At 33.7% G+C, this 22470-nt stretch overlaps 1 protein-coding gene across 2 annotated transcripts in view; it reads right to left on the bottom strand.

Moving 5' to 3' along the window:
- The window catches only part of CNTLN (centlein), a 361476-nt gene that overhangs the window by 145975 nt on the left and 193031 nt on the right, over nt 1–22470 (bottom strand). For both annotated transcript variants that reach the window (XM_069576629.1, XM_069576630.1), the window contains exons 9-12: nt 17126–17302; nt 15190–15315; nt 2723–2844; nt 1103–1222 (exon numbers count right to left, since the gene is read on the bottom strand). In XM_069576629.1, coding sequence (XP_069432730.1) covers nt 1103–1222; nt 2723–2844; nt 15190–15315; nt 17126–17302 — 545 coding nt within the window. The remainder of the gene's footprint in view (nt 1–1102; nt 1223–2722; nt 2845–15189; nt 15316–17125; nt 17303–22470) is intronic.

Genomic DNA, 22470 nt, shown 5'->3' with positions numbered 1-22470 from the left:
TGTAGTACATTTTAAGAGATAATTAGAGGTATATATTTAAATCTGATATGATCATTTCTTCAAAAGTTTATCATTACATGGAAAAGGTGGTAACTTAAGTTCCATGTATTATTATATAACATGTAAAATAAGATTCTAATACAGGTATGACAATTCAATGATATTTAATTACATTATACCACATGATACTAAATTCTAGTAATCTAAAAGACATCCTGTCTTTCAAAAAAAATCACATAATCTGAGTATCAAAGATTAACTCTAAATAAAGAAGTAGTTAAGTAGCAAAAAAGGCTAATTATGTTGGTCTAACTGTTTTTTGTTTCCAAAAAAAAGTGCTCTTTCTATAGCAAGCTGAATATAATAGACTGTGAATTAGAAGATCAAGGAAGCAAACTGTATGTTTTCTAAAATATGAGTATCCTTCATCAAGTTTTATACTTAGGGCAGCTAAAAGACCTATGTGGAGGGATCAGCATTAAGCCCAAAGGACACACAGTGCACAGCAAGAAAGAAAGCAATTCCCTCGTGTCGTTTGCAGGTCACTACCAAGGACCATGTTAGCAGATCCATACCAGACCCTTAACAGGCAGTTCTGCTGCTACCAGTAATTAGCTTGGACAGCTCTGGCTCCAAGAATAGCAGCAAGGCTACACCATAATGAGCTCAGCTGGGATTAGCAGGACAGGGCAGGGAACCAAGAGAGCTCAGGCATTCTGCATCGCGTATGTATCTAGGAGATCAAACAAGGATAGCTGGCTAGGTTATCCCCTCTCCACCTCATTCCAGAAATGAAGCACGGCAGTGTCTAAAATACAGGCTAATGAAGAGCGACACCTCCAACAGATGAGAGCCACATTAATTAACACAATCCCTAGATCATATAATACAGTTTCGGCAAGAGCTAGCAAATGTGCAACTTGTTATTGCATTATACATACATATATATTAAAAAGTCAATCTTTTTTCTTTACTTTTACTGGCAAACCAGATTAGTTCATTTTCCAAATTTTATAAGGAATTTCTCTCATGGCCTTTAAGATAGAAAACATTTCTCTCAGATGTTTACCTAAGTACACATTATTAAAAAAAACAAACTCACTTTTGAATCATTAGCTCCTGGTTCTCCCTTTTGAAATAGGCCAGTTCATTCCATACAGCATCAGAATCTTCTTGTTGAAGCTGTTGAGGATCTGCTCTCTTTACTTTCCTGATTTCCATCCTATTTTTAAAATGAAATTGCTTTCTTACTTAACATGTTCAAAGAGCAATAAAATTCATTTATATATTCCCTAAGATTGAAAAATATCTACTAACCAAGTATCTTTTTTGGGGGCAAATGATATGAGACTTTTTATTGAAATTAACTTGCTAATGATACTCATGCCATAACTTCAGGGTAATCACTTGGAATTGAGACTTCTCATGAAGTACAGCTAGTGTCACATAGCTACCCAATTTCTACTGAGGTACACTATGGAATGAATTTCGTAAAAACTAAGCATGTAGAAATTAAAATCCTAGATCATGATTTCCTAAAAAGCTAAACTGCTACTATGGAAAGTAAACTTTTAAGTGGACACATGATATTCTCTGGTCTTATTTCTCTCATTCATTCTACTAGTAGCAAAACATACATTGCAAAAATATCAGTTTCTATAAAAGGACTATAAGCAATCAACACATCTAGAACTTGCTGCCAACCAGTCTGACTGTGGTTTATGTGTTTTGTCTTAAAACAAACAGTTATCAGTAAACATCAGATAGTTAGCAAGTAGCCTTCATCCTTCTGGTGACTACTAAAAAGTTAAGTGCCTGCTAAGTCGCAGAGGCTAAACCCAGGACAGACAGATTTAACATTGGTTTACTGACAAGCGATATGAAACACTTTCCGTTCTTCAAAGAAAAAATTAGATGTGACAATTATCTACAAAGCATGCCAAATGCCTTTATGTTCTCATTTTCTGTACATAAAACAAACTCTTCATTTTTATTTTGTAAAAGTGCTGTACTGGCCAATTTAGAGACAGTATTTCTCTATAGAACAGACCAATGTGTATCATCAACATTGCCCTAAAGGATCCATCTCAGAAGATGAGAGGGTAGTAGATTTTTTTGTACTTATTCAGTCCTTTGCCCTCTGTTGATACTGTTAACAGGGGAGCCACTTACAACTAACCAAGATCTGAACACCTGTTCAGAGCAATTGAACTGAGACCGCCCATTCATTCAGATAAGCTGCAGAACTAACTGATGGATAGTAAAGATTTTCAAACTGCATACTAGGTTGAAATAGTTTTAAGACAGTTAACTATACATGTTAATTTCATATTTCTCATATATTTCAAATAAAAAGTAAACTGAGTTATATACTTTGTAACATCAGCATTTTATTTATTTAAAGTAGTTTTTCAAGCACATTGATATGAACTATTTTTTCTTTAAGATATACTTTTATTAAGTTATTCTATAGATATTAAAAGTGCATATAATAATTCATCATCTATGCTCATGATTTCTGCAAATTATAGGAAAATGAATAGTTATTTTAAACATATTTCTATTTTCATATATTACATTCTCTATGTAAAAATTTTCCACTAAAGATCTGACTATGAAATGATTTCTTTAAAATCAAACAAAAGCTATTAAAGCACCTATATGATGCTACCCCGTTCCATTTAATATTTAGGGAAATGCCTTTATGAGCTATGTAACTCACATGCCACTGCCTTCTTCCCACTGTTTTAATTGCTCTTTTACTGCTCTGTAGTTGGTCTGTAACATCTGTAGCCTTTCTTTGCGTTTTTCATGGGCATCTCTTAGCTCATCATTTTCTTGGTTCTGCAGAACACAAAAAAGCAAGTATACAAGTTTGAAGAATATATAAGCATAATGTTACAGATAAAAGGCTACCAATCTAAGTATAAAATTCAAAAGAAAATAGCATGTAAATATAAATTCATTTGTAATAATCATTTAAGCAGAAATAAATTTGTGATTTATTTATAATTTATTACAAATAAATTAATGTAATGATCATTTAATCCTAAAGTCACAGAACAGGTTTACTTGATTCACTGCATGTTGAAAAATCATTTAAGTAATCTCAAAATTCTGGCATCAAATTAATTTCATTCCTTTCATTTTTGTTAATTAGTATATATACACATATTTCTGTATCAATCTTACATAGTAAAACTTTTTTCCTTTCCAAAGATTTGTCCATACATAAAGCATGACTATTTTGTTAGTTGTAAGTGCACACATAATTAGTACAAGGACACTAATCATTGTAAGACCAGTTCTCTAACCCATGGATTCATAATTAGTTTGTTAAAATGCACAAAGATTACACAGAAGGAAGAAAATCAGTTTGGACCTATGTTAAAAGTGACCCAGTTTAACATTTTGGGTTGAAACATAAATAACTGAAATGGGAAAGTTGGACTTAGCACTCTTGAAGAAATCAGAATAGACAGTTCAAATATTACTAGGGTAGACAGTTATAGTCAATGACTTCTAAATGTTTTAAATAAAATGCATGCATAAATCTTTACTTTTCAACATGACCACAAAATGAACATATATGTAGGCCAAATTGTCAATCCTCAGGGGATGTATTTATGTTACTCATGAACTGTGTTTCTCAAAGTAAAATAAGTAATGTGATGAGTCTTTTATTTTACCCTTGGTCATTTCAAATCTGTTTTAAACTCTCCATTTTCTGTATGAAAGGACTTGCATATTTATTCAGTGCAGGTAACTGGTACTCTCTAATACAGTAAGCCGAGAGGAGTGGGAACATGGCAGCCAGCAGGATCTGAATTCCATTCTTGAAGTTTTCTCCTGGTAGCTGCATAGTCTTAAGAACACTATTTAAATTAATTCAATTTTTTTTACTATAGAATGTGGAAAAGGACACAGAAATTTATACCATGATAACAAAATTAAATAAAGTAACATACAGGTAAAGCTCCCAGGTCTGTTCTTGCCCAAGAGAGGCACGAAGTAAGCAAGCTTTTTACTCTGTCCTCTTCCCAAGAACTAACTCTGATGCCCTTATCATTTATAAGCCAAATTTATGGTTCCACTGACTTATCGGTCTCTCATTCCAACAATGAGATAATATCTTATAGAGTCTGCATTATCTTACTGCAATTCTACCTGTCTCAACAGTATAGATATGTTGCCATTATACTCTGAATATATATCTAGTAGGATAACTTCAATAATTATCTTAAGTAGTTACTAGGAAGTATTTGAGCCATGTGTGTACCAAGTGGTCGTCTGTACATCATATGGGAATGCAAGTGCTTGACAAAAATGCTGTCTCTTAACAGGGGAAATTAGAATAAATGTTATCCTGAAGACTTTTAGGAGATATTAATCATAGTCACTGCAGAGTTACTTGCTAAAAAGTTATATGGTGTAATATCATGATTAAAAATTCAAGATACTGAATTCAGTTTTGTTTTAACTGAAGAACCATATATTAAGAACCTATTATATGCAGGGTGGTAAGTGGTGCTAAGAGTTCAACACCTGCTGCTCAAATTTACTATATTTTACCTTGACAATCTACTTAAATCCAGTGTGTTTCAATTTCTCCATCTTCAAAATAGAAGCTACTGATATCTCTTCTTCTAAGACACAAAGAATGATATAATTTTGATCTTGAGTTTCCCACACTGTTGGTAAACAATCTGACCTCCTTGACCAATAAACTTCCCATTTTTACAGATGGGAAATAATTTAAGCTAGCCAAATATAAGAATGATAACCAATAATCTTTCCTCATAAATGAATAAAAGTTAAATATTCTTATTAGGATTCTTTTTATGAATGAATATAAATAATGAGACATTTAAATAAGATACATTATAATATAAATAAAATAATTTATAAGAAATTTACATACATTAGATTCATGTCAAAACAATTTTGAAATAAGCATATAAACTGAATACTTTGTTAGACAATTTTAAAAATAGTTTCGTGTGATTCTTCTTCATTGACTTAAAGTCCTTCCCTGTAAACTCTTATTTTACAGTAAATTTCTTAAAAGTTATTACAAACAAATGCACAGTTGTGGAATTATTACATCTGTGCTAGAATCCCTAGAAATTTTGAGTAAAAAGAACCTAAAAGATTGACCAAGAATTAAATATTAATAGAATAGAATATCCAAATTTTATATTCTTTCACAATAATTTTCTGTTGAATTACTGGAACAAGTTTAGTTTCTTATTCAGAGTACTGTCATTATTTTAGCATTTTTAAGTACTGCCTCAGCTACCATTAATCATTGAAACTATATCCAATATTTTCCCCAATTCTTAAGTAGAAATCAACTATACTATGACTCAAAAAAGAAGGCTGAACACTGAAGAATTGATGCTTTCAAACTGTTGTACTAGAGAAGACTCTTGAGAGTCCCTTGGATAGCAAGGAGACCAAACCAGTCAATCCTAAAGGAAGTTAACCCTGAACATTCATTGGAAAGACTGATGCTAAAGCTGAAGCTCCAATACTTTGGCTACCTGGTGTGAAGAGTCGACTCATTGGAAAAGACCTTGATGCTGGGAAAGACTGAAAGCAGGAGGAGAAGGGGGTGACAGAAGACGAGATGGTTGGATGGCATCACTGACTCAATGGACATGAGTTTGAGCAAACTCCAGGAGATAGTGAAGGACAGGGAAGCCTGGTGTGCTACAGTCCATGGGGACACAACTTAGTGATTAAACAACATCTCAATAAAAACTTCCTGAGTTCTACATATCAATCACCATGTAGCAGGCTCTGTACTAGGCATAGCAGTTAATCAAAGAACCTGATGTAGCCATTTCTGATTCCTAAAACTTTAGCATAATATACCCACTATCAGTAAATAGTTTAGGTTTTCTTACAGTAACTAAAATAACTGATTCCTTCAATTAAGTAGTGATTACAGAAAACAGTTTTATTGATAAGCTTTCTCCTTTAATTTTACATGAGTCATAATTATACCTACCCCTAGAATGTTTATATAATTCTAATAATTCTTAAAAATTTGTATTAATTATTTTATTCTCATGAAATTTTTTAAAACATAATTCTTATAAAATTCTTAAAATCCAAGCTATTAAAATCAAACTAAATATTATTTGGTAAATTCATTTGATAGACAATTTAAAATAATTATATTTTTCTGCTTTGAGAAAACTGTTATCAAATTATAATACATGGGTTAAATTGGTCCTAGAGACTATCATTCTTTAGCCTACTTCAGAAACAGACAGTAAAATTTTATAAAAATGTAAATATAAGATAGAGTATATGTATAGCTCAAAGAAAAATGACTTTACCAATTTAATTGCAAGAGCAGATGCTGGCTGAAATTATCAGTCAAAAGTTGGATATCTCAAAAGAATGATTTTAAAAAAATAATTAAATTAACATTTTTCTTATTCTAACAAATTCAAGTTTACTGTAGCTTGCAATATTATTCTTAAAGTCCCATTGGCCTTACGATAGCCTAACTCTAAACAACAGTACATCATTTGGGAAATATCCTAACAGATCTGAGAACAAAATCAACTATAAAAACTGAAAAATACATTTAATATCACTAATTACTACATTTTCCTTTGAGGACACATCCCAAAGTTCCCCATGGACTGTCGCTCAATTAGGTCCACTTATTAGGTCATTCAATAAAATATTTACAGATACCTTCTCGTATATTTAGCAATTAAACTAGCTAAACTAGAGGCTCTAACTTCTGTGTACAAACAAGTCGTAATGGCTAAAACACTAGAAAATAGCAAAGCTGTATTAATTTACTTTCTTTAATGATGTTTATAATTCTACTTTTGAGCTGGTAAGAACATAAATGATTCTGGATCAAATCATCTAGTTTCCTCAAAGGCTTCTTGACAGTATACGGCAATAAGAGCATGAACACTATTAATAAAACAGTGGCTCAATCTTCAGAGTTTGATAGCAAGGTATTTTAAGTTAAAAAAAACACTTTTATAAAATACCAACGAATGCATGATGTATAATTACAGCAGAAGGTATAAACTTAATGAATATTAGAGCATTGAAAAATGAAGAAATAAACTGTACTCAAAGGACATCAGTTCAATTCAGTTCAGTCGCTCAGTTGTGTCTGACTCTTTGCGACCCCACGAATCGCAGCACGCCAGGCCTCCCTGTCCATCACCAATTCCTGGTGTTCACTCAGACTCATGTCCATCGAGTCGGTGATGCCATCCAGCCATCTCATCCTCTGTCATCCCCTGATTCTCCTACCCCCAATCCCTCCCAGCATCAGAGTCTTTTCCAATGAGTCAACTCTTCACATGAGATGGCCAAAGTACTAGAGTTTCAGCTTTAGCATCATTCCTTCCAAAGAACACCCAGGGTTCTTCTCCTTCAGAATGGACTGATTGGATCTCCTTGCAGTCCAAGGGACTCTCAAGAGTCTTCTCCAACACCACAGTTCAAACGCATCAATTGTTTGGCACTCAGCTTTCTTCACAGTCCAACTTTCACATCCATACATGACCACTGGAAAAACCATAGCCTTAACTAGACGGACCTTTGTTGGCAAAGTAATGTCTCTGCTTTTCAATATGCTATCTAGGTTGGTAATAACTTTTCTTCCAAGGAGTAAACGTCTTTTAATTTCATGGCTGCAGTCACCATCTGCAGTGATTTTGGAGCCCAAAAAAATAAAGTCTGACACTGTTTCCACTGTTTCCCCATCTATTTCCCATGAAGTGAAGGGACCAGATGCCATGATGTTCATTTTCTGAATGTTGAGCTTTATCCAACATTTTCGCTCTCCTCTTTCACTTACATCAAGAGGCTCTTTAGTTCTTTTTCACTTTCTGCCATAAAGGTGGGTCATCTGCATATCTGAGGTGATTGATATTTCTCCTGGCAATCTTGATTCCAGCTTGTGCTTCTTCCAGCCCAGCGTTTCTCATGATGTACTCTGCATATAAGTTAAATAAGCAGGGTGACAATATACGGCCTTGACGTACTCCTTTGCCTATTTGGAACCAGTCTATTGTTCCATGTCCAGTTCTAACTGTTGCTTCCTGACCTGCATACAGGTTTCTCAAGAGGCAGGTCGGGTGGTCTGGTATTCCCATCTCTTTCAGAATTTTCCACAGTTTATTGTGATCCACACAGTCAAAGGATTTGGCATAGTCAATAAAGCAGGAAACGATGTTTCTCTGGAACTCTCTTGCTTTTTCGATGATCCAGTGGATGTTGGCAATTTGATCTCTGGTTCCTCTGCCTTTTCTAAATCCAGCTTGAACATCTGGAAGTTCATGGTTCACGGATTGCTGAAGCCTGGCTTGGAGAGTTTTGAGCTTTACTAGCATGTGAGATGAGTGCAACTGTACGGTAGTTAGAGCATTTTTTGACATTGCCTTTCTTTGGGATTAGAATGAAAACTGACCTTTTCCAGTCCTGTGGCCACTGCTGAGTTTTCCAAATTTGCTGGCATATTGAGTGCAGCACTTTCACAGCATCATCTTTCAGGATTTGAAATAGCTCAACTGGAATTCCATCACTTCCACTAGCTTTGTTCATAGTGATGTTTTCTAAGGCCCAATTGACTTCACATTCCAGGATGTCTGACTCGAGGTGAGTGATCATACCATTGTGATTATCTGGGTCATGAAGATCTTTTTTGTACAGTTTTTCTGTGTATTCTTGCCACCTCTTCTTAATATCTTCTGCTTCTGTTAGGTCCATACCATTTCTGTCCTTTATCGAGCCCATCTTTGCATGAAATGTTCCCTTGGTATCTCTAATTTTCTTGACGAGATCTCTAGTCCTTCCCATTCTGTTGTTTTCTTCTATTTCTTTGCATTGATCGCTGAGGAAGGCTTTCTTATCTCTCCGTGCTATTCTTTGGAACTCTGCATTCAGATGCTTATATCCTTCCTTTTCTCCTTTACTTTTCGCTTCTCTTCTTTTCACAGCTATTTGTAAGGCCTCCCCAGACAGCCATTTTGCTTTTTTGCATTTCTTTTCCATGGGGATGGTCTTGGTCTCTGTCTCCTCTACAATGTCATGAACCTCCATCCATAGTTCATCAGGCCCTCTATCTATCAGTTCTACTCCCTTAAATCTATTTCTCACTTCCACTGTATAATCATAAGGGACTTGATTTTGGTCATACCTGAATGGTCTATTTGCTTTTCCTACTTTCTTCAATTTAAGTCTGAATTTGGCAATAAGGAGGTCATGATATGAGCCACAGTCAGCTCCTGGTCTTGTTTTTGTTGACTGTATAGAGCTTCTCCATCTTTGGCTGCAATCAATATAATTAATATGATTTCAGTGTTTACCATCTGGTGAAGTCTATGTGTAGAGGCTTCTCTTGTGTTGTTGGAAGAGGGTGTTTGCTATGACCAGTGCATTTTCTTGGCAAAACTCTGTTAGTCTTTGCCCTGCTTTATTCCATATTCCAAGGCCAAATTTGCCTGTTACTCCAGATGGTTCTTGACTTCCTATTTTTGCATTCCAGTCCCCCTATAATAAAAAGGACATCTTTTTTGGGTGTTAGTTCTAAAAGGTCTTGTAGGTCTTCATAGAACCATTCAACTTCAGCTTCTTCAGCATTACTGGTTGGGGCATAGACTTGGATTACTGTGATATTGAATGGTTTGCCTTGGAAACGAACAGAGATCGTTCTGTCGTTTTTGGATTGCATTTCGGACCCTTTTGTTGACCATGATGGTACTCCATTTCTTCTAAGGGATTCCTGCCCACAGAAGTAGTAGATATAATGGTCATCTGATTTAAATTCACCCATTCCAGTCCTTTTAGTTCGCTGATTGCTAGAATGTCAACGTTCACTCTTGCCATCTCCTGTTTGACCACTTCCAATTTGCCTTGATTCATGGACCTGACATTCCAGGTTCATATGCAATATTGCTCTTTACAGCATTGGACCTTGCTTCTATCGCCAGTCACATCCACAAATGGGTATTGTTTTTGCTTTGGCTCCATCCCTTCATTCTTTCTGGAATTATTTCTGCACTGATCTCCAGTAGCATATTGGAGGACACACTGATGTTATTAAATGGCATAGAAAAGTCCTAAAAGAATAAAACTGCCAAATGCATGAAAGTCAGTAAAAGAGAGATTCATGGCACTGTTAATTTAAGGACAGTAGGAATTTCATAAAGCTCTGATGCTTTGTTTTCCAAATTATATTTTATAATTCACTATACCCATGAAGTAAGGATTTGAAAATGGATAGTAGTTTTATAATAATAGCTTACATCTCTATTACTATTGTCTCTACAATTACAACATTGGTTGCCCTCTTGAAAACAGATACAAGTAGCCACAAGAGAGCTTAGTAAGACAGTGTGTTAATAGCTATATAATATTCAGTATTAAAATAATATGCACAAATAGCATATCAGTGTATCAGAGTTTATATACATATGTAACACAGGCTCCTAAAACTTCTTTGACCTTCCCTTCCTCCTTCAATCCATCACGGTGATCAACTTGGGACCCTAAAGGTACCTACCATGCCATGGAGCATGTCTTTTATCTTTAGTGTTTCCAAGAGTAACTTCCATGGAATAACAGTCCTTGAGGAAATATTAATAGGTATAAAGTAAATCTGGGAAACACTATATCCCTACCTTCCTATAGATTCACAATGCACATTGATATGTTCAGTTCAGTTCAGCTCAGTCACTCAGTCGTGTCCGACTCTTTGCGACCCCATGAATCGCAGCACGCCAGGCCTCCCTGTCCATCACCAACTCCCAGAGTTCACTCAAATTCACGTCCATCGAGTTGGTGATGCCAATAGGATCCCAAAAACAGATATAAATCCACTCCTTATATAATTAAGCAAGGAACATTTTGTCTGTCATGTTCCCATTAGCTTCTTGCAGAACAGGATTCAAAAGAATACCAGCATGGTAAGGGTATTCAAATATTCAATGTGTATTAGTGGGGAATGTTCTTCAAAAGGAGCTCCATGATCCCAAAGTATTTTAAAAACTGCAAGGCACTGTTATGGGTTGAAATAAATCTCTCCAAGAAGTTATGCTGGAGTGCTAACCCCTACTACCTCAGAAGGTGACTGTGATTTTGTGATTTTGTTTGGAGATAGAATCTTTATAGAGGTAAGCACGTTAAAATGAGAAAGTGAAAGTGTTAGTTGTTCAATAGTGTCTGACTCTTTGCGACTCCATGGACTGTAGCCTGCCCAGCTCCTATGAATATGGTATTTCCCAGGCAAGAATATTGGAGTGGGTTGCCATTTCCTTCTCCAGGGAATCTTCCTGCCTCAAGGATCAAATCCAGGTCTCCTGCATTGCAGGTGAACTCTTTATAGTCTGAACCACTAGGGAAGCTCCAAAATGAGATAGGGTGGGTCCTAATCCAATACGACTGGTCTTCTTCATAAAAAGGAGAAATTTAGACAGAGAGAGAGACATTAATAGAGGGAAGGTGATGTGAAGACATAAGGAGAAGGCAATCTATCAGGAAAAGGAATGGAATAGATTCTTCCCACACAGACTTCAGTAGGAACTAATAACCCTGTTGACAGCTTGATTTTGGACTTTTCTAGCATCCAGAACTTTGACACAATACATTTCTGTTCTTTTAAGCTAGCCAGTTTATATTAATTGTAGCTTGTCACAGGAGCCCTAAGGAAAGAAACACAAACACATCACCAATTCCTATCTTATACTCACATGTACATGAGTAATAATGATAGTATTAGTAATATTGCCTAATACTGGAGAAATAGAAACAGGTCTTCTGTCTTCATTAAATATGAGTTATACTCATTAAAGTCAGGTTGTAAATTAAAAAGTGCCCTGTTCCCAACTACTTGTCTTAGAGTTGCTTTACTATACATATTTTATTTACCCAAGATCTTCCCTGGTGGATCAGGTGGTAAAGAATTCGCCTGCAATGTGGGAGACCCAGGTTCGACCACTGGGTTAGGAAGATCCCCTGGAGAAGGGAATGGCAACTCACTCCAGTATTCTTGCCTGGAGAATTCCATGGACAGAGGAGCCTGGTGGACATTTTGCTAAATGCCCTTAGAGTGCCTTTTTCATTCAATTATTTTGTTCTATTAAAATGAAAAATTCTTTCCTCTAAATGACAAAATACAAAGAAACGAAATTTGTTCACTTTTTTTTTGCTTATTTTGCAAATTTGCGAAAGAAAACAAACATTTCAAATTCAAGATTATCAATTAACTTGAAAGAAGATACATAAAATATAAATGAAAAAGAAATTATATGAAAAATAATTTTACTATAAAAGTAAATTTGAGGCCTCATCCCAAAGAGCTATTGTTAGAAAAAAAAGAATGAGGAGATAAATTAGTATGTTTCTGAGACTCTGTGAAAACAAGAAATTCAAGAAGTGGAAGAAAATAGATCTAAAAATGTCTGAAACTGCTCTACTCATTCCTGGCAAAAACAAGAAGACTCAGACTTCTGGGGGCAAAGTGGAGGTCCTCTACTATTAAATGGGATATGTGATGGTTATATTTTTATGTTATCTTGATTGCCCAGGTATTTAGTTAATGACTATTTCTGGGTGTATCTGTGAGGGTGTTTTTGCATGAAATTAACTTTTGAATCAACAGACTAAATACAGCAGATTGCCCTCCCCAAACTGATGGGCTTCATCCAACCAACTGAAGGCTTGAACAGAATAAAAGAATGAGGAAGAAAGGATTCGTTCTTTCTGCTTGACTGCCTTTGACCCGAGATACTGGTCGGCTTTCAGACTCAGAATGGGACTGGAACTTACATCATCAGCTCTCCTGGTTCTCAGGCCTTTGGACTCAGACTGGAACTATACTATTATCTCTCCTGGATTTCCAGCTTAACATTTACAGATCTTGGATCTCTGACTCCATAATCAAGTGATCATATAAGCCAATTCTTGTTAGAGTAAATCAGTCAATCCTTCTATCTATATACATATATATATATATATATATATACACACACACACACATACACACACATACACAAATGTATGTATTTCAGAATAATGGTATCTCATTTAGGGAAGACTAAAGGATTCCTTTGGAAGGAATGATGCTAAAGCTGAAACTCCAGTACTTTGGCCACCTCATGCGAAGACTTGACTCATTGGAAAAGACTCTGATGCTGGGAGGGATTGGAGACACGAGGAGAAGGGGACGACAGAGGATGAGATGGCTGGATGGCATCACTGACTCGATAGACGTGAGTCTGGGTGAACTCCAGGAGCTGGTGATGGACAGGGAGGCCTGGCTGCAATTCATGGGGTAGTAAAGAGTCGGACACGACTGAGCAACTGAACTGAACTGAACTGAAAGGATTATATTTTATTGCTTCTGATTTTTTAGAGAATCAGATTAACAGAGGATAGAAGAAGGTTTCATATGTGAATTCCAAGAATTATGCAAAAGAAGGATGATGGCATCATAAACATGCCCATAATATCCCGTGTATACCTACACATTTACACTAATACGCTAGATTCTAACTACTCACTCAGCATTATTATTTTTCGCCTGTTATAAAAGTGACTTCACAATGCTTAGCTAACTGCATAGGCCAATACATTACAAATGAGTAAAAGAATGAGCAAATAACTGCAGGGGTATAAATTTCAAGTAGGCTAAACGCTAGCAAGTTGATGTCATCTGATCATTTTGTTAGGGGAAGCACGATGACTGAAACTGCCCACCCTTGCATCACAGTAACTATCTCCCTGAGTTATTTTATGACAGGAGGTCCTGATGAGGAACGTGGAACTAACAAGCCACCACTAACCAGAGGAGTTCAGGAAAGGTCAAAAGGAAATAACACATGTCCGACCACCTCCCAGAATCCTTCTTACTGGTACCATCTTGGCTGAGCAATGCGTACACCACCAGGAAGGACTCTGGGTCAGAATGATTAGCCAAAGACAACCAGGAAGCTAATCCCATCGCCATAAAACTAGAGACTTTGAGCCACTTGGCAGAACAGTTCTGGATTCCCTTACCCTACTGTTCTCCACCCAGGCACCTCTGCCCAGTAAAGTCTTTTTGTCAAGCTCATGTGACTCTTCAGACTATTCATTGCTCACTGTAAGACAAGAGCCCACTCTCAGGCCCTGGAAGGGGTCCCCTTCCTGCAACAATTTTATCTTGGAGAGTAACAATAAATGATAATTTTCCTTTGTTTTCGAACTAACAGTTTAAATAAATATAAAACAATTCTTTGGGAAAAGCAGAAAAAAACTGTTAGTTGCGGCTTATCATTAACTATTCCTCTAAATTATATTTTGCTCTATTGCACAAATAATGTAAGTGAAAACAGTTTCCTAAGAATCATTTATATGACAAAGAATCTAAGCTTTAAATATATGGATTCTCATCATGTATAAATTGGCCTTTCCATAGAATATTATAAAACTATTTGAGATTCAATTAAATGGCTAAATCTCAAATAGTGTTGGTTTTCCAGTAGTTGTGAATGAAGAATGACAACTTTAGCCATATTAAATTCACAGAAAAATTAAAGCCCTCAATATAGCCACATAGAAGCACTTCCCTACACACAACCACCTTCCTCTGAGAAAAATAATTCACAAATCATGAGTTGGAAAGTACAAACTCTTATAGATAGAACAGTAAAGATTTATGATTTTTAAAGACTGGTAGAACATGAACTCAAACGTCTTATATTTTGAGACAAATACAGTTGAAACGGAAAAAATAACATATTTATTTGTCACTTAGGCTATGTAATTTTTCTATAAAGGACAATTTTAAGTAGTCTGGGCTAGGTCACCATAGTTGCTAACTCACATTTCTTATAGGAGATTCTATTTCCATTTGCTAGAGTTCTATTTTTTTTTTTTTTGTCTCTGAGAAACTATAAGAAACTTATTCCCAATATTGAGTCAAAATATCCCCTGTAATTTTAAAATAGTGAATATATATTTAGTTTTCAGCAAGTAAAATTTTTATTACTTTATGATCCTCAGAAATACTAAGAACTAGATGCACTGATGATACATTTTTATACATGTAATTAAATTCAGGAAAATTAAATGATAACCAGTAATTTGTGAAAAGAACGTTTACTTTGGTATATTCTTACCTATGCAAGGTTATTACTAAAGAAATCATTTAATGTTCACCTTTAGTTGTAGTGCCTTCTCTAAGTTTTCAATCTTTCTTTCAGCTTTTCTCAGCTTCTTAAGTTCCTCTGAGTCTGCGAAAGAGTTCTTTGGGGACAAAGACCTTGAACGTTTCACAGGTGGTTCCTCGAGAATAAAACAAGGACATGGTTGAGCTAGTTGGAACACTGGATTATGAAAGACATGCAAAATTAAAGAACAAGTAATTTTGAATACTAATAATGAATTATAAAAAAAAAAAAATCCTGCATGGAATACCAGAGAAATAACAAGCGGAATTAGCACAGTGCTACCGCTAAAGGTTTCTCTGTGACTCGTTAATGAGAATATTCATTTACATTTACATTGTTTCTTTCAGAATAATGATGTCCCATTAGGGAAGACTAAAGGGTTATGGACTCAGAAATGCAAGAAGCCTCATTACAAAGGAGGGGATGGAGGCTGGTCTAATTGCTCTTCGAGGGTCCAAGGTTACACTTGATAGGACAACCTGAAACAAGAGGGAAAGGGTTTCTTTCCCTTTGAAATAGTTTAACACACTGTGAAGTCGAAGGAACAATATGCTTGAGGAATATAAATACAACAGACAGTAGATCTTACACCATAATGACCATATGGTCATTAACTATAATGTGGCTAACTAGAGACGAGAATGTGTGTTTATATTATGTACAGCTTCATATACCAATCTGGAGAAGGAATATGTGAAAGCAACTATTAAGCTGAGCAACATATTGCTCATACTTACTGCATGTCCTTATGAAAAAGAAAGAAAATTCTGTTCAAAATATCACTCTAGTTTTCTTGATATTTTTTAAAAAGCAATGAAACATCAAAGCAGTACATTTTTAAAGTTCAGCCATATAGCATAAAATCAAATTAGATTCTACAATGTATCTCAATTTTAGGATTTTTTTTCATTTAAATTAAGCTCAATGCGTGAAACTATTCCAAAATTGCAAGAAACATATATGCAGTTATATTTAAATATATACATACATAGATAATATATATAATAAAGCTCATTCTTCTGAAAATTACTAATAATATTAGAGGTAGTAAATAAGAATGCCACATAAACATGAATCTCATTCTAAATATTTCTTTTACTAGGACAGTTTGTATTACTCATAGGAAAATTCAAAAGAATGAAAAAGAATTATCTTGAAAACATGATTTTCTGCTTTAAAAAATATTTTCTATAAAGTATGAGAAATATACCTCTTAAACTCCTTATTTTTAGGAAAAGTTTACTTCAATTCTTATAGAAAGAATATATTTACAATCTGATATTCTTGACTTTTTATACTAGTCAATTCTCATAGAATCTTTTGCAGCATAACAAGAACAAGCAATAAATACTATGAAAAGGAAAAGCTGAGACATTAATAAATAAGAATCATGGTACAAAAAATTTACTTATTCTCCACAGTTATACCTTTAACTCTGAAAATATGTAACTGCACATATTAATATTATATTTCAATTTATAATTTATATTCCACATGGGTAGTATTTTAAATATCACCCAAATGAAATAGAAACATTAAGATATATTTTTCTTCTGAAAATTGGAAAATTGAGTTAAGGGCTAATACCACATTAAAATTTCTACTTAGATTAGTTTATCTATAGATTAGATAGATGAGGCATATTTAGCAAAACTTTTTAACGTAAGAATGTTAATTTACTACAAAAGAGGCATATCGCTACTAATAAATTTAGTTAATTAAATTAGGAAGACATTACTCAATCTTCAAAAAGGGAAAACTCGCCAGTCCCAATCATGATTTTATAAAACATCTGATACATGATATTTTTTAAAAGCTTTCAGAAATATAAACAGAGAAGTAAACGATGCTGTTCATTTTTTAACTTCATCACTTGCCTTACTAGCCTCATCCTTACAAATTCACAAAATGACGAATGTCCCTACCTTACGTTTCCCTTCAGTACTTGTCAAGATACTCTTCTCTGAGGAACCCTTGTTGGTAGATCTGTTCTCTGACAGTTTTTCATTTGCTATTTTCAGTTTCTCCTGTAAATACTCAATTTCAGACTTCTGTGAGACCATTAAGGTTTCTAAGCTTGATAAAGATGGCTGTTGAGAAACCTGTTTTAAAAAAGTATGTTTTTATCTTACATTATTTACACATTCATGCAAATATTTATGTTTTATATTATACAAATCAGAAATATTCAAAGAAAGAACATTTCATTTCAAAAATAAACTATAAACCTGCATTGGCTAAGCTTCTATCATCCTTATAGAATGTCATTTTTCAATAAAATAACCAAGAGTCTGTATACAAATTTTTTAAAATATGTCTGTCATGCAGATTTTTAGAAGAAAAAATTTAAAGCATGGATGCATGATATACACAACTTATCTATAAAATTATTTCAAATTAATGATTATACATATAAATATTTCCTCAGTAAATACTCAATGCAATACCACTGAATATAAGTCTCAGAAAAGTGAACCAACAGCACTATGGGCCTAACTAGCTTTTAATGCATTACAATTTATTAATAACAACTCAACTGAGATTTTTTTAAAGTCAACAGAGTTTACATTATTCTCCTTTGAAATTCATTCCCATGTCAGATAAACTGTTAATGGTAAGCATCACATTTTAGCAACAGAAATCACAGGAAAATTAAGTTTGTAGGAAACCTGTTCATGAAAACTAACATTCCACAAAACTGTACCACCATCTTAACCAAATATATTTGAGACCATTAAAATCCATGCACACACATTATTTCAAATTAACCATTCTCTCACATACATACACAAAACACTAGATCACAGTGAAACAAAGTATTTGTTGATTTCCAGGAAAGAAAAGTCAGTACTTATGATTTTAATATTATCAATATGGATCCAATAGCCCTGAAAAAGGTTTCATTTAAAATATGGATAGCCCCATCCTTCCTAAATGATATTTCTAACAAGATTTTAAGAAAAATATATATGCTTAACTTTTCCAAACTAACAATGAGAAATATTATTTTTTCTAAGTTTGATTACTGTTTACTTTGTTGAGGGGATAGGCATATTTTTCCTAATTCTAACCTATATTTTTTATAAAAAGAAGGATCATCTCAGTATACTATTATAATCTATTATATATATAGTATAGATATATATAGTATCTACATATATATACTAGATATAATATAGCATACTATACTATACTATTACATTATACTATGTTATATTATAACATACTACTGTACTTTCCTCATACAAAAGTGACATAAGTCACCTGATATGTTTCCCAATCTTTATTCTGTCACAACACTATATATTTTTCTCAGAATGTTATGTTTTATGTTTACCACATAATATATACTCTATTAGCTTGCATTGAACATCAAATTAAAATAGCTTAAGCACCTTTGTCCCAAATTCTAAAAGACTTTTGACTTATTCTTTCTCTTCCTTTAAACCACTGTACATCTTTTATTTATTCTTTCCTCTTTTGTAAGCAAATTTGTGATACTTATAAATATTTCCTTTGATTGGCCTGCCAATCTGAACAATTTACAAAGGCTACCTAAACCTCAGAACAGGAGCTCTGGCTTTATTAAATAAAATTATAAAGAACGTATTAACATTCCATTATTTACCCAAAGACATTTAAAATAAATTTTTCAAAGTCAAACAAAAATTTAGGAAAAAAAACAAGAAAAACAGTACTTTAATTATTGTTATATCCAATAAGCAATCCTGTGCTCTTTAACAAATGAGTTTTCTAAGTCATTAGTGGGTTATAATACAATAGATAAGAATGTAAAAAAAATGAATGTTTGGTCAAGAAGCTGCAATCAGAAATAATTACAATATTTATCAAGATATTGAAAAAGTCCAACAGTGGACATTGCTACTATAATAATAAAAGATTTCTTATTTAGGCAGCATTCCTTTAAAATTCCTCAGAAAACAGTAACAGAACTTCAAAATTAAAAACTACTATTCAAGCAGTACTTAACTCAAGATCACATAGGAGTCATAATGTAAATAAAAAAGTAAAATGAGCTTGTTTTTAAATTACAGCTTTAGAATTCCTTCAACAGGGACACCTTGTATTCATGTTGAACATACAGATATATACTTTACTTTGACAGGGAAACTTATCCATGTTCCCAGTTTTTCACAAGTGTAGTCTTTTCTCTGCCTCTTGTCCTTTATCCCTTTTGCTAGGGATACATGCACAAGAAGTATTTCATTTTTATCGTAATATGACCACTTTCAAAATAGTAAGTAAAATGAAATATCAAGTCACAGTCACTTTCATTTCTGAGGGAATAAGGAGGGTATTTGTGGTAGTAGCTATTTAGCAATAGCCAGTTGTTTTCATAGAGAAATGTGGTGCACTAATGCCAGATTTACTGACTTTTCAAAAGACTGCTGCTGCTACTAAGTCACTTCAGTCGTGTCCGACTCTGACCCCATAGACCCCGTGACCCTGTGACCCCATAGACGGCAGCCCACCAGGCTCCCCCATCTCTGGGATTCTCCAAGCAAGAACACTGGAGTGGGTTGCCATTTCCTTCTCCAATGCATGAAAGTGAAAAGTGAAAGTGAAGTCGCTCAGTCGTGTCTGACACTTAGGGACCCCATGGACTGCAGCCCACCAGGCTCCTCTGTCCATGGGATTTTCCAGGCAAGAGTACTGGAGTGGGGTGCTACTGCCTTCTCCTGGAAGAATTCAAATTTCTAACAGAAATCGAATTTTAAAAGGTGGGCCAGACTCAGTTTGTGACTGTTGTAGCTTGAAAGCACGGTGGTGGGACTATAAACAGGTATACATTTCCTGTGAAAATTCTGAATATGAATCAAAGAACACAAAATTGTACCAAGCTTTTAACTTTGTTCTAATCATGCTGAAGGTTGACAAAGATACATGATAAATGCTGAGTGAAGAAAGCACATGTTATAGAAGAATACAGAATACGGTACAGAAATAGATTTCACCAAACCCTGAAATATATAGCATTATTTCTGAATGGAGGTGAATTTTCATCATACATATATAAATTTTCTTAATTTTTAACAGTGAACATGGAACTTTTCACTGAATAGTTTTAAAAATGTATTTTTCTGCAAATAAAATGAATAAAAAGTTCAGTGTAAAAATTTCAGTACAGATGGGGGAAATATAAATGAAAGTCTCTCCATAATATCATCTCTCAGAATTCACTAATGATAAATTTGGAATATACTTCCCATACTTTAAAGAGAAAAGGAAAACTTTTAATATATACTTTAAATTTCTTTTTTATTACTAATTTTATTTTTTTAGAACAGCTTTATATTTACAGAAAAACTGAGCAGATAATAAAGTGTATCCCGCTCCCACCCACCTAGTTTCTCTTATTATTAACAACTAAAATGAATATGATATATTAAAATCAATGAACCAATTTTCATATATTATTTTGACTAAAGTCATTAGTTTATTCAAATTTCCACAGTTTTCACCTAATATCCTCTTCTGTTCAAGGATACCACATATATTTCACCTGTCATGTCAGCAACTCTTGGATGGGATAGATTTTCAGACTTTTATTTTTGCTGACATTGACAGTTTCACAGAGTACTATTCAAGTTTATCGTAGGATGGCCCTATATTTGAGTTTGTCTGTTTTTATCATGATTAGACTGGGGTTATGAATTTGGGGACAGAATCAAGGGTACACACTTTCAACATGATTTGACTAATGACATAACCTGATTACACTACCAAATTAGTGTTTGTCAAGTTATTCCACTGTAAAGTTACTCTCTTGTCCTCCATACTATACTCATGTAACCTGCTTTTTAAATTCAATAATTACATACAATTATTATAGGTATAATATATATGAGGATATATCCTCATATATGGTTACTTATTCTTACCCTTTTTAAGTGCTGTTTTAGAGGTTTAGCAAGATCAAGACAATCAATCATCTGTCTGTGGAAGTTCATTGTGTCTATTGCTCTTAATAGAATCTTGAATCTTTGAAAATTTAACTTTTCTTGCTAAGAATTATTAGTATTTTATATACTTTCTTCTCTAACATCAAAAATCCTTGTGCACCTTTTACAGTCTTGGAAGATAATGGTATGGTGCTAGACCATAGATAATCTGATAAGAAATGATCGGTGGAGTATGCATACAAATGCCTCCAAATGGAACTAATCTCTTTAAATTAACCATTATTAATACATAACTTCTCTTTCACATTGATTCACAGAGGCAATTTTGATCAAAAACTCCTAGAAAAATTTTGAATAGAAGAGGGAGGTGAAGCCTTGTGCCAATTACTATTAAAATATTATATAAATTAAATACCTAGTCAAGATGCTTTAAATTCAAGAAACATTGTATGGCATTATTAAAGTGGAGGCTAAGTGAATACTGCCTAATAAATAGAAATTTTTTTTTTACATTTCACACAGATATGAAAAATTATAAGTTAATTTGTTTTGTCCTATTTTTATTTAGTGTACTAATTTGCTTTACTAATTTATTAAAATAATAATAACTAGCATTTAATGAAAAGCATTGAGTGCCTAACTTTAGGTAAGCATTTCACAAACACTGTCTCATTTATTAACATAATTTATGAATTCCAAACCTATCAACATATACTATAGTCTACTGCAAAACAAAAATATTTGAAAAGGACATGATACTTCAGCAAAAATAAATAATAATACCTCACGGGAAATTAAGTATAAACACATGTGTGTAATATGTGTATATATAAAATATATAACCCCTATGAATATATATATATATCAATATATATGTGCATCAGAGAAACTAACAACTTGAACGCAGTTCTCTGAAAGGCAACTCAAATCCTCTTGAAAAAAGTATTTTAAAACTGTGTGTATATAATTTTCTTCTCATGAAATCCTGAATCTGTACAAAAACTTGACATTTTATTTAAAATTGACTTCAGAAATTCAGAAATATATCCTGAATAATTTATATCCCAATTTAAAAAACATCATTAGCTGAATCATCCATAACCTGAAAACAGATGGCTTCAATAATAATCATAAAGTTTAAAATAATAACAAAAGAAAACTTTTAAATCAACATGATATCACAAATTAGTCTTTTCACAAAAGTTCACTAATGGAGTTAGGAGTACCTACTTAAACTTACATATCCCTTCTAAAAAGACTATGAAATGGAGTAATAAATGTCCAGTATCAACAGTCAGCTAGCACTCACCTTTAAAAAGTAGAAATAATTTCATTTCTTCCACCCA

The sequence above is a fragment of the Ovis canadensis genome, chromosome 2 (assembly GCF_042477335.2).
Source record: "Ovis canadensis isolate MfBH-ARS-UI-01 breed Bighorn chromosome 2, ARS-UI_OviCan_v2, whole genome shotgun sequence".
Taxonomy (NCBI): Eukaryota; Metazoa; Chordata; class Mammalia; order Artiodactyla; family Bovidae; genus Ovis; species Ovis canadensis.
The sequence above is the reverse complement of the archived record's forward strand: the minus strand, read 5'-3'. Positions and strand labels throughout refer to the sequence as shown.